Raw genomic sequence first — 12,225 nt, forward strand, 5'->3', positions numbered from 1 at the left:
GGTTCCTTTTGATGCCAAGTGTTTAATACTATTTACCAAGTGTGACTAAAATTTTGCCAAGTGTCCAAATAAAACTTCTCTAACATAATTTAGACATTCCATACTGTGATTTTGAAAACAGTGCACTTGGTGCTACTATTGAGGTTACTATTCATTTCAGGAAAGTGAAAAAAAAAAACTTTGCATTGAAAAAAAAAACTGAACATATACACTAAACTAACTGTGCAATTCATTTATCGAAATCCAATCCCAAAGTGTCTCGAAATAAACAAAACGCGTTTTCGAACAAACGTTTCGTATGAAAACTGAAAATGAGATTATTAAGTTATAGAATTCTAAATAATCAACTAAGTCTAATGGCGTAGACCATATCACATTCTGACACTTCTAACTATATCAAATAAATAAAATTGCATTTCTGGCACCATAGTGAGTGGTAACACTGACAGACAAAAACCTACGCGATTGGTTAATTCATGAAAACTTACAGGGTTCTAAAAGCCTATAGAAATTTTACTATTATATTTCTAGCGGGATGTTACAGTGGGATGAGTTCAAACATTCTCCAGTCTGAGGTCCATAAGGACGGCGATGGTTTCATCGACCTTAACAAGTTGGTGGAGTTCCACTTCAGTGGATCGTCATTGGCCTGCATGTAGGATTCCGGTTCGAAACACCTATTCCAGTCGAAATATCATAATCCAGTTGGAGTGGACCGTACAGACTGGAATGACTAGATTTTTATTAGGAATGGAAAATGCGATTAAACAATGCCAGTTATTGTTTCGGCACAGCAAATACAGGCTGGTATGGAACATGAAAATATTGGTTGGAATAGATGAAGAAGAAGGGAAGGCTGAGCGCTCGGAGACTTGAGAGAAAAAATAGAAATGAGGTTGAAATTATGATTTTTTTACGTACATATTATGGGTGGGCAGGTGGGTACGCATGCTTGCCCCCACTTTTATATTCTAAAGTTTCTGATTTGCCCATCTATCCGATAATAGCGGGTGAGTAATCCGCTCGATGGCCTACGAATACGGACGAATGAATGGACAGGCCAAACACGGGGTCGCGCAACATGCCTAGCTCTTGCCATTTTGCAAACTCTATACTTCCCCTTGTGAAGGCAGGAGAAAACAGGTATTCAAGGTTTTTTGGACATTTGAAGTATCTCAAAATTATGTGATTATTGATGAAATAATTTATAAATAGTAAAGAAATGAATTGAGTTAAATGTGTTATTAGATTTCAGGAAAGAAGAGAAAAAGAATTGTACAAAAATATTATAATGTTAAAAAATTATAATTTTTTAATATAATTTTTGTTTCAAAATTTAAAAAGTTGTAATGATTTTTACATTTTATTTTAAAGTTTGTAAAAATTATAATAATTACATGAAAAAATTAAATATTTAAAATTAAAAAATATAATTAAAATTAAAATTAAAATTTTAAAAATTTCTTATCCCATCTTATTATCTTATCTTAAAAAGAAATAATTAACCCTCTCTTTTAATAATAATTAATTTGTAAATTAACTAGAAAAGACAAAATATACTGTCGATTATGTGAAAGGAGCGGGGTTGGCATTGATCGGTCGCTTGGCGCCCTTCCAACTTCCAAACCAAACAAACACCTAGAAGAGAAGCCTCTGAATAAAGTTGATGAAAAAAATCTCATACATTTTGTTCCTCCATCCATCACTTTTCAGTACGACACTACCTTCTACACACGGATTCGATGGTGGCAGGTAAACTTTTTTAGCTGTACTTTCACTTTCATTCGCTCTTTTTTTTTTTTCTCTCATCTTTTTTTTAACATTTAGAGCATTAATAATAGACTAATCAAATATTAATGTAAATCTAAACTTTAACTAGATATGAAAAAAAGTATTCACATTAAACTAGCCAATAGTCCAAAACTTAACTTGAGAGCATTGGCAATGGAAGTCCAAAATTTAACTAGAATCTTAATTTTTTACTATAGTATCAATTTTTTACTAAATGAGTCTATATTAGACTAGTTATCTCAAAGTTAAAATAATAATATAATATTATATATATATATTTTGTAAATACAATTCATATATTTCCTAGATCTTCATACTTTATAAAAATAATATGTCTACTCTATCAATATTCGCAATCAGTAAAATAAATAATGTGCATGCCATGCATATTTTACTATTCAAAGAGAGAGAGAAGTGATGAAATAATAAAATATTACTTTTTATTGTGAATAGTAGCTAGTCATGTTTGGAGAGGATTTAAGATTTACTGTAGCTCAAGTCTTAAGCTTTGGACCATTGGCTAGTCCAATGTGGAGGCTTTTTCTCACATCTAGCTAAAGTTTAGACTTGCATTGGTATTTGGCTAATCCATTGCTAATGCTCTGAGCTACAGTAAATCTTAAGTCCTCTCTAAATATGGCTAGCTACTATTCATAATAGAAATTAATATTTTATTATTTCATCACTTCCCTCTCTCTTTGAATGGTAAAACATGCATGACATGCACATTATTTATTCTACTGATTACGAATATTGATAGAGTAGACACATTATTTTTACAAAGCATGAAAATATAAGAAATATATGAATTGTATTTACAAAAAAATAATAATAAAAATAATAATAATATTATATTATTATTTTAATTTTAAGATAACTAGTCTAATGTAAACTTATTTAGTCAAAAATTGATACTATAACTAAAAATTAAGATTCTAGCTAAATTTTAGACTGCCGTTGCCTATGCTCTTAAACCCTAACTTTCCGAATTGTAATTACTTATTTTGCTTCCTCCCACTCCTAGGGTTGTTTTTTTTTTTTAGAATTTTAATTTTGGTTGCTTTTTATATTAGAATGTGAGGTTAGTTTTAGATTTCTTCTATTTTTTTTGGCGTTGAGATTGTTTGACAATGCCTGATGTATAAAATCTAAAAAATAAAAGGGAACTCATATTGATGAACTCATTGATCCTGTAGGAGAGATGGTTGAATCGGATATATGTCCAGCCGAGGATGCTGTTCAGTCCTTCTTGGAGTACTTGGTTGAGCAAATGCTTCCGGCTAAATCTTTTCTGCAGGGCACTCCATCGCAGTCTCTACAGCAATCAGTCGCAAAACAGGTGCTTCATCTATGTTATGCGTCTCTCTTTTCCATGGTTCGATTGGTTGTTTTAAACAATGCCATTATTTTGTTCGAAACGTGGTTATGTTGACTGAGGCTCCATACTTTTTTCATTGGTTTCTTACCGAAGAGAGTTTTCTGTGTACTGTTGCTAGCCCTTCAGAACGTGAATTAAAAAGATTGAACTTCATAGACTCAAATCTTAGATACTAAGAATCAATCTTTGATATATGCTTTGCTGAAATTAAATATTTGTTACAATAAACGAATCAGGACTGATCATTATAATCTATATCACATAATGGCTCTCCTGGGAATCAGGTCTCTGCATCATAAGTACACCAATTAGAACTTATAAGGGATTATTTGTAACACCCCTTTCCGTAGGTTAGGGATGTCACGTATTTTCATAATTGAAGTCAGGCGAGACTCGCATAAGTAAATAAAACATCTCTTTATTTTGTAAAAAGAGTTCTTAAAGGAATAAAGCCCTCAAATAAAGACTTACTCAGAGTTTTGAATTCGAAAAATAAAATAAAATAAAATAAATCCCAACTCAGATATTAATCAAACTAAGGATGCATAGATCTAAGTAATACTAGGCTGCTCTATCTAAGCTTGGCCCACCTGTTGATCCTGGTCGTCTTCTTCACCTGGGTGGTTAAAAACATAAAATAAAAATAAAATGAGTCGAAGACTTATTAATGCGTAAAATAAAATAAAATATATGCTAACTCAGATAAAAATAAACTAAGGACACATAGATCTAAGTAATACTAGGCTGCCCCGTCTAAGCCTGACCCGCCTGCTCATCCTAGTCTTGTTCTTCACCTGGGTGCTTAAAAACATAAAATAAATAAAATGAGTCGAAGACTCATTAAGAGGCACATAGGGATTAGTCTGTGAGACCACCATCCACAAACACCGTAAACGTAATAAACATAAGGTTTTTCTAAAAATAAGCATAATATTGATATAAAATCTGAAACATCAATACTTATGTTCATGGCATGTATGACTTATAAAACTTGATTTCCATTTTCTCATCTTAATTTCCCAACACACATTAACCCCGTGTGCTAGGGCTGTAGATCTGGACAAGGATCCGGGTACCCGACAATACCTGGATCCGTGTCCGGGTTTTGAAAAGAGAGTGGCCTGGGTTTTGGCCGGGTTTACCCGGGGCGGATATTCGGGTTTATCACTTGGAATTTTTTTATGTTTTTTTTTTTTTAAATCTTTTTAAAAATTTTTAAAACTCTTTTTTTATAGGTCTCTATGCTTATTTTTATGAGTAATGATATTCACACAACACATTTCACAACATATTTCACAACACATGTTGAAAATGATGGTATTTATGTAAAGTGATGTTACTTTTATAAGATATTTTACAAAACTAGACCTCATTTTAAAACATAATTGTGTAAAGGGTTGTGAAAAGTGGTGTGGTTATCATTTTTCATTATTTTTTATATAATGAATATTTTTATAGGCATTTTTTTAAATTTTTATTGCTCATTCAAATTTTTATAAAACAAAATAAATAGTAATAGGCATCAACACACACAGGCAATAGACTGCATACTACATATTACATTGTATACATCGCAATGCAAAACATCAAATTTAGAAGGAGGCCTATTAAACTGGAGTATGTGTTGGGGTTTCTGATCAGCTTTTCTCCAAACCATGATGAGTATAAGCCTATTCATGACACTTGCTAGAGGCATGGTTTGGGGTTTTCCATCTCCCAGTTTCTCAGCTTCAAGATTGTTCATCACTCCTTCTACACCTCTGTTCCCAAAGTTGAACTCGTCTCTCTCTAAGTTGTCCTGAGTCTCTCTGACCCTCCACTGATAATCCAAATCCAAAGCAAAAAGATAACGATTAAAATCTCATTTAATAGGTGCTGGAAATTTAAGAACATATACCCAGATGAGAAAAATCAGTAATACCCCAATCCTTCACAAGGCCAATCTAAACGCATATAACTCATACAAAGAGAGACAGAAATCTGCGAAACCCACAAAGAGCATAGATAAGACAATGTCCACTTACACAATAAAACAAGCAATTCAGAGACATAACAGATAATACCATCAGCATACATTTGCATACCACCACATAAAAAATGATTACAACCTAGACACAGGAACAGTTAGGGTGAAGCAAAAACCACATACCTGCCAGGGTTCTCATCACTGAGGAAGCTTTTCCGAAAGCATAATTCTTCACAAAAGAAAAGTGTTTTTATAAGGTTTAGATGTCAGCAGGTTATTCAAATATGTGCGCACGCAAGATTGCATGTAACAAATCTTAAGAAGATGCACACCTTTGAGGAAACACTCAAAAAATCCCATACTTCATGCTGTTCAGCAACATTAGCAATTGACAAGAGAACCTGGGGAAGACTGCAGAATCAGGCAACAGAATCATGTACAAGAGAGCAGTAAAACAAAGCAACAAAGAAGGGGCTACATGTTACTTGCAGATATTTATTAAGCTGAACGCATTGGTGATGAACAAAAGTGTCATCTGTGTTTGATGAGAATATCCTTTCAGGATCCTGCATAAGTAACAATATTTCTACGCTATACTTAAGCGTGATAGTTTATGCTTATGTTCCCCAGAAGTACATTTAGAAACCAGAGGAGGGATGCAGCATATGTCCTTATAAATTTGAAAATATATCAATATGCAGCAAAAGAGTACAAAAAAATGAAGGATCCTGCATAAGAACAGAACCAAAAATAATTTAGTTGGAAAAGTTTTACATGGCTATGTTGAAGGGTCAGAAGCCCCACCATATTGTTTAAGCACAACAATAACGCAGAATGGAAGACTAGATATTTCACATATCGCAGGAAGGAAAAATATAAAAAAAGAATTTAAATATCGCAAGAGGGAAAATTAAGTATAAAAAAAAAAAAGGATAAGACATGCAGAAAATTCCTAGTAATAGGAAAAAAACTTAAAGGGTGAAAAAGGTTGCAAATTTTACTTAAGAAATCCTACCAACACGGGAACATGGAACAAAACCAGTAGACATCGATTTGTTTGGACATTGAGGTATTCTCAGATATTTCTTTTCCAAACATTACTCATATGCAAAATACTTTTTAATTTCAAATCTTCAACATTTTCATATAATCATTACCTTATTATTATCCAAACACAACCCAATACAACTTTTCCAAACTTTCAAACAAAACATAAAAAAAACAATACAACTTTTTTCAAATTTCAAAACAAAAATAATATTAAAAATAATATTTAAACAATTTTTTAACTTTATAATATTTGTATTTAACTTTTTCTCTCACATTTTCCAAAATCCAATAAAACATCTTAACTAAACCATTTTACTACTATTCACAAACCATTTCATTACCATTCACAGATATTCTAAGTACTAGGGAGGTATAAGGGGTGTATGGAGTGGGAGTTTGGAAGCACATACAAAGAGGTTGGGGGGTGTTTGCTCAACACACTAGAATCGTGATGGATGACGAATTTAGAATAAAATTCCGGCATGATTTATGGTATGGAGATTGTGCCCTTAAGGACACATTCCCTACAATTTTCAGGATTGCTTGTGAACAGGAAGCATCAGTGGCGAGCTTCATGGAGATGTTCGGTGGCTCAATCCAACGGAATGTGAACTTTATGAGGGCGGCCCATAATTGGGAAGTTGGTAGCTTTGCTGATTTTTCAGAACCTTGTATGCCATGAGATTGAGCACTCAGGGAACTGATAAGTTGTGGTGGATACCTGTTAGAAAAGGCGCTTTTTCTGTCTGCTCCTTTTATAAGACCCTCATAAATTTGCAGCATAATAGCTTTTCATGGAAAATTATTTGGAGAAATAAGGCGCCTCTTAAGGCGATCATTTTCGCTTGGACAGCTTCTCTGGGCAGGATTTTGACTATGGATAACTTACAAATATGTCGAGTGATTGTTGTGGACTGGTGTTGTATGTGCAGAAAGACTGGTGAGACTGTGGATCATCATCTATTGCATTGCTAGGTCGCTAGATCACTATGGGATGATGTCTTTGGAAGATTGGATTTAGCTTGCATTATGCTTGCTATGGTGGTTGAGCTGCTGGCTAGTTGGAAGAATTTGGGCGGAATTCCACAAATCACAACTGTGTGGAAGATGGAAGATGGTTCCTATATGTATTCTTTGGTGCCTATGGAAGGAACGAAATGATCGGACTTTTGAAGATAAGGAGCGACATTGGAAGAGATTAGACTGTTCTTTGTTAAAACTTTGTTCCTATGGGCGAATGTTGTAGATTGAGATTTTCATGATTTTCTTGGTTCTATTTCTTCCTCTTATATAGCTTTAAACTCTTGTATACCCCCCATGTACTTGGGCTATGCCTAGTCTTATTAATATAATATGTTACTTATATAAAAAAAACACTCAGCTCTATTATATTGGGTTTGGGTTTGATGAATAGTGTCACTTGAATGAATGTAGCTCGATTTTTTTTTTTTTTCCTATTTAACAATGCTTCTTGTGGCTATGCCTACATTTCTCATTAATAAAGTTCTTCTTTATTAATATAAAAAAACAATGCTTCTTGTACCTAAACATCTCAAAGTTCTTAATTCCATTATGCAAACACCAATAGCCTCTAAGGGTTGTCTTTATGTTTGTATTGTTCTGGATTGGCTGGGCAACATGAAAAGATAAGATCTTGATGGGGTTTTGTGTGAGTCAGGAGACAACAGCTTGGTTAATGTTGGCTCACTACCTTATCCCAAATGCTTAGCTAGTGGTTTGAGTGTAACAATGCTGTATCAACAACTTATTTCTGCTATTCAATGTGAAATTCTACCACTTAGCCATTCACAGCACAACGCATGAATATACCAACGAACACATCAAATTAAACTCCAGCTTGTGTCCCCCTTGATAAAACCTTTTCCTCAGTAATCCAAGTGTTATGCATAAATTATTGGAGGCCCCCCATACACATGGACAATCATTTTAACTCACTTCTACTAGAGCCTTTACTCAACAATACCTGGAGGTAATACTTGAGTTGACGTTACTTCATTGTGGGAGCCACCAAATTTCACAGATGGCATTAGAGAAGATTATTCAAGGTGAGTCTTCTTCATGAATGCTCGATACAAAATGTGGGGACACTATCTGTTGACGTATCTTGACATATTTATGATATCTTAATATTAAGGGAAAATTTTTAAATGCTGCTTGTAGGAGAACTTGAGAACCCTAATTCTTATGGGCCCTCTTTTTTGACAGCCTTCTTTTCTCTCCTCTCACTCAACTTTTTTGTTATATTGTGAACTTGGTATAAGAAGAACAGTCCTATTTGAGCTATTTGACCTATTTGAGCTAAATATTCCGCAGGTACATGTGAAGGACAAAGGCTATAAGTTCTTTTATGCACGCCTTCACTGTCATTTACACCATCAATGCATGCAAATTGATATATGCATGTATATGTGTCATTCTTCACTCTGAACTGTTTGTTGTGCTTTTGAAATTGATTTCTATCAGCTGCATGCCATTGTGTTACTGTACAACTACTACCTAAGGAAACGACATCCGCAGTTGGAAGTCTTGGGGTTTGAGGCCTTTTGCAAATTGGTTGTGATTCTGAAACCGGCGTTATTGGCGCATATGAAACTCATGCAAAGATCTGACGATACCGAATTGGATGACTTGGAGAAACAGCTTTCAGTTACAGAGAGAACAATCATGGAAGCATGTGATATATCCACAAAATTAGACGCATCAAACGATGTTCCAAATATAGAGGGATGGCCAATGTCCAAAGTTTCAGTACTCTTATTTGACTACAAGAAGGAGAACTGCTTCTTGCTATTCAGTTCCATCACCCAGGGAGTTTGGTCTGTGATTGAAAAAGATGTTGACATCTCTAACCTCAATTCAGAAGGTCAAGTAGAGGCAAAACAGATGAACAGGAAGAGAAGACTCATTAGAAAACCTTCTAAAGAAGACCCAAATGTCAATGAATCTGCTTTGCTCCAGCTTGCATATTTAGCTGTTAAGGAGGCAACGGGTATGCTTTATTCATTTCATATTAGATAGGTAGATGAACTTACCTATAAAAAAATTCAAAATTTTAGGTAGATAGATGAACTACTTGTTAAAATTTGATTGCAGTGAAAGGCTTTTGTGTTTTGTAACCATTTTATAGCATATTTTGCATTTCATTCGCTTTTCCACCCAGTATATCATCTAATTTTTAAGTACAATGTTAGTGGGATTTTGAGTAGAAATTAAACATGCTGTTTTACTAGCATGGGTATCTCATGGTAACTTATTTTCACCTTAATTCTATTTCCTGATGCAGCTTAATAGTTTATATCCTGAGAGGATATTACATCTGTTTAATGAGAATAAATCTGCTTGAGCAATGGTAATATGCCACCTATTTAAGTTTGAATCTTGCCGATCATTAGGATGTGCTCTCTGTTTTTCTTACATGTACATAAATGAGACTTGACCTTGCTTTTTGCCATTATATGTGACATGGGGAGCCTCATTAGCCATAAATCATCAGTTTGATTTCTCATTTTTGGTGCTTGTAAAATATATCACCATTCTCCAATGGATATTACTGTGGCAGTTAGAATGATCTTCAATTCATATTGGATTACATTACTAGAATCTTGTTGGCGCTTTGCTAGAGTTTCACTTCTATGGTGCTGTTCTACTGTGGGCTTTGATTCTTCTGTAGATAAATTTTTTGTGGAGATATTTTTTCTGCAAATCATTATTGGAAGAGGATCTAAATCCCATAGATTTCCTTTGTAGCAGCCTTTCTATTAAGGGAAGTAATAATATGTTGTTAGGTGCTTTGTTTTACTTTCCCATTTTCCCATTGAGGTCGAACCTAGTCCAATGGCTCAAATTTTCCTTCCCCATACAAGATATTCTTGTTGGTCTGAGTTACATATTAATCATTTTCTAGACATTTGTTGACACGAGTGGAAGGCAAACCATTATTAGTTTTTAAAGTATGAGGTAGCTTATTTAAACACCATGTTCATCTATCAATGTATAATGTATAAATTGATGTCGGTTAGTTTGCTTTTAGCTATTTCTGATCAATTTAAATTACATATTTAGCTAGAAACATGAAATATATAAGGACTGAATGGTACGGCAGCCCAATCCATGAATTTTAGGCGTTTACCTACCTCATAATTAGCAAGTGTCTGTAGCCTCTTCTTATGATTTGCTTCTTGTCAATGGAAATGAGCTGACTCCTTTGGAGTCATTGGATAGTAGTCTCCCTATACAATGTGTCCTATAGGTGTGAGGATGTTTCGGGCAGTGGCATTAAGTCGTGTCTTTGGGTTGGGGGATAGGTCATGTTAACTGGAAGCTCTTGAAAATTTGCTTGCCCTCTGAGTATGGTACTTTGCTTGCCCTCCGAGATGCCGTTCGTGTCTGGGGCTGCTGTGCATGAGTATGTATACTTATGTATATATATGCATATATTGGAAAAATATTAGGAGAGGTTGAATTTTCTTGATTTCTTCTCTCTCTCTCTCTCTCTCTCTCTCTCTTTCTATTTGTAGTTAAGTGTTTCTCTTGTATACTTCCTATGCAATTGGGCTACGCCTTTTTCCTTTTTTATTATAAATCATTGACTACTTATAAAAAAAAATTATTATCAGCACTTGTTAGAGATTAGAATAATTTAATTACCTTAGAATTTTCCATTGCTTTCAATTTTTTTGAGAGGCTTGCTGATAATTGAATATGATTCTTGCACATGGAATAGGTATTAATCAGACTGAACTAGTGGTTTCGGAAAGCCATGTTGTATGTTCTCTCAGCAAAGAAAAGACAGCTCTTCGCTTTTATATAATGTACTGCACCCAATCAGTCAATGAGGAGGGATTTCAAGTTCCCATTAAAGATGCTTTAGAAAGGTTTGGGCACAAGCTACTTTTGTATATTTCATTTCCCCTTTTGGCTAGGGAGGGAGGGGCGGGGGCTAAAGGTGTAAATGTGTGATCGCTGATTCCTTGTTTGTGGAGAACGGTGCTTGGATGTTTGTTAGGTCTATCATTTTTTTCCTTGGTAATCAGTTGCCCTTTGTTTGCCAAATTTTGTAAATAATGCTATAAGATGTGTTATAAATAATCTATTATGTCAAAATTAAGTAGCTTGTGAATCAGCTTGAACTTGCTCGAATACTAAATTAATTGTTCCTAAACATAAATGTAACTTGGTGATAAGCTTCAACTTTACTCATGTTAGAATTTATTTTTTTCCTGGTCCGTAAACAAAATTTTATTGAACATAAAAATAGACAAAGGCCCAAGTATATGGGACATATACAAGAGCATCGCTTATGTGTTCTAGTTCGTCATAGTTAAAGTCGGTAAATATCCTCTCTCTCTCTCTCTCTCTCTCTCTCATGACTCTTCATCTCCCCATTCCTAGTCCTTCTCGCCGGGAATAATCCATTAATCTTTCTTCTAGCTTGGTTTTTCTTTTCATTTCAATCTTCTTTTTTTTTTTTTTTTCTTTCTTCTATTATTCTCACTGTTTTTTGGGTTGTTCTTGGTACTGGTCTGTTTGATGGGTTTGTGTTTGAATTATTTGTCAGAAGCTCTTTGAGCTTAAAAAAGAAAAATGCTCATTGGTGGAGGATAACTGAGAGTAGTCGTAGGGTCACTAAGTTCATTTCCATTGATGTTGTTGCTATGGAATGGTTGGCATCTGCGGTGGGAGCTTGTGGAGCGTTCGTTGGTTCCTTTGAGTTTTATAAAAAACTCAAAAGTAAGGGGAATCAAGTGTTGGTGGTTCAAAGATGTCACAATAGTTATGGGCAGTTTTTGTCTTCGTCAGAGTTTGGACAAGAAAGAAGGCGTGGTTCATCGCTATTCCTGAAGGGTCTAAGGGCGCAAGGGGTGGAGGAGGTTTGAAGACTCGCTGAGAGTGGTTGTTTCTTCTTCCTCTGTTTCGGGTGTAAAATATAGGGTACCTCAGAAGGTTGCATCATATTCTTATGTTGATGAGGGACGGAAGGGGACCTTTGTAGAGGTTTTGAAGAAGCCGCCGTCGTGTA

General features: G+C 34.7%; 1 protein-coding gene and 1 long non-coding RNA gene across 4 annotated transcripts in view; one reads left to right on the forward strand and one right to left on the reverse strand.

The window, feature by feature from the left end:
• Positions 1-1,584: 1,584 nt before the first annotated feature.
• LOC121239825 overlaps positions 1,585-12,225 on the forward strand; it is a 40,254-nt gene continuing 29,613 nt past the window's right edge. For all 3 annotated transcript variants that reach the window (XR_005935373.1, XM_041137160.1, XM_041137172.1), the window contains exons 1-4: positions 1,585-1,752; positions 2,988-3,130; positions 8,670-9,195; positions 10,930-11,080. Coding sequence is in view for 2 of the 3 variants with exons in the window: in XM_041137160.1 (XP_040993094.1) it covers positions 1,743-1,752; positions 2,988-3,130; positions 8,670-9,195; positions 10,930-11,080 (830 nt within the window). In the remaining variant the exon portion in view is untranslated. The remainder of the gene's footprint in view (positions 1,753-2,987; positions 3,131-8,669; positions 9,196-10,929; positions 11,081-12,225) is intronic.
• On the reverse strand, positions 5,092-5,693 carry LOC121239842. The gene is made up of 3 exons (XR_005935376.1): positions 5,621-5,693; positions 5,468-5,536; positions 5,092-5,364 (listed from the first exon to the last, which is right to left on the reverse strand). It is a non-coding gene; the product is annotated as an uncharacterized LOC121239842 (long non-coding RNA).

This window comes from Juglans microcarpa x Juglans regia, chromosome 1D (assembly GCF_004785595.1).
Source record: "Juglans microcarpa x Juglans regia isolate MS1-56 chromosome 1D, Jm3101_v1.0, whole genome shotgun sequence".
Taxonomy (NCBI): domain Eukaryota; kingdom Viridiplantae; phylum Streptophyta; class Magnoliopsida; order Fagales; family Juglandaceae; genus Juglans; species Juglans microcarpa x Juglans regia.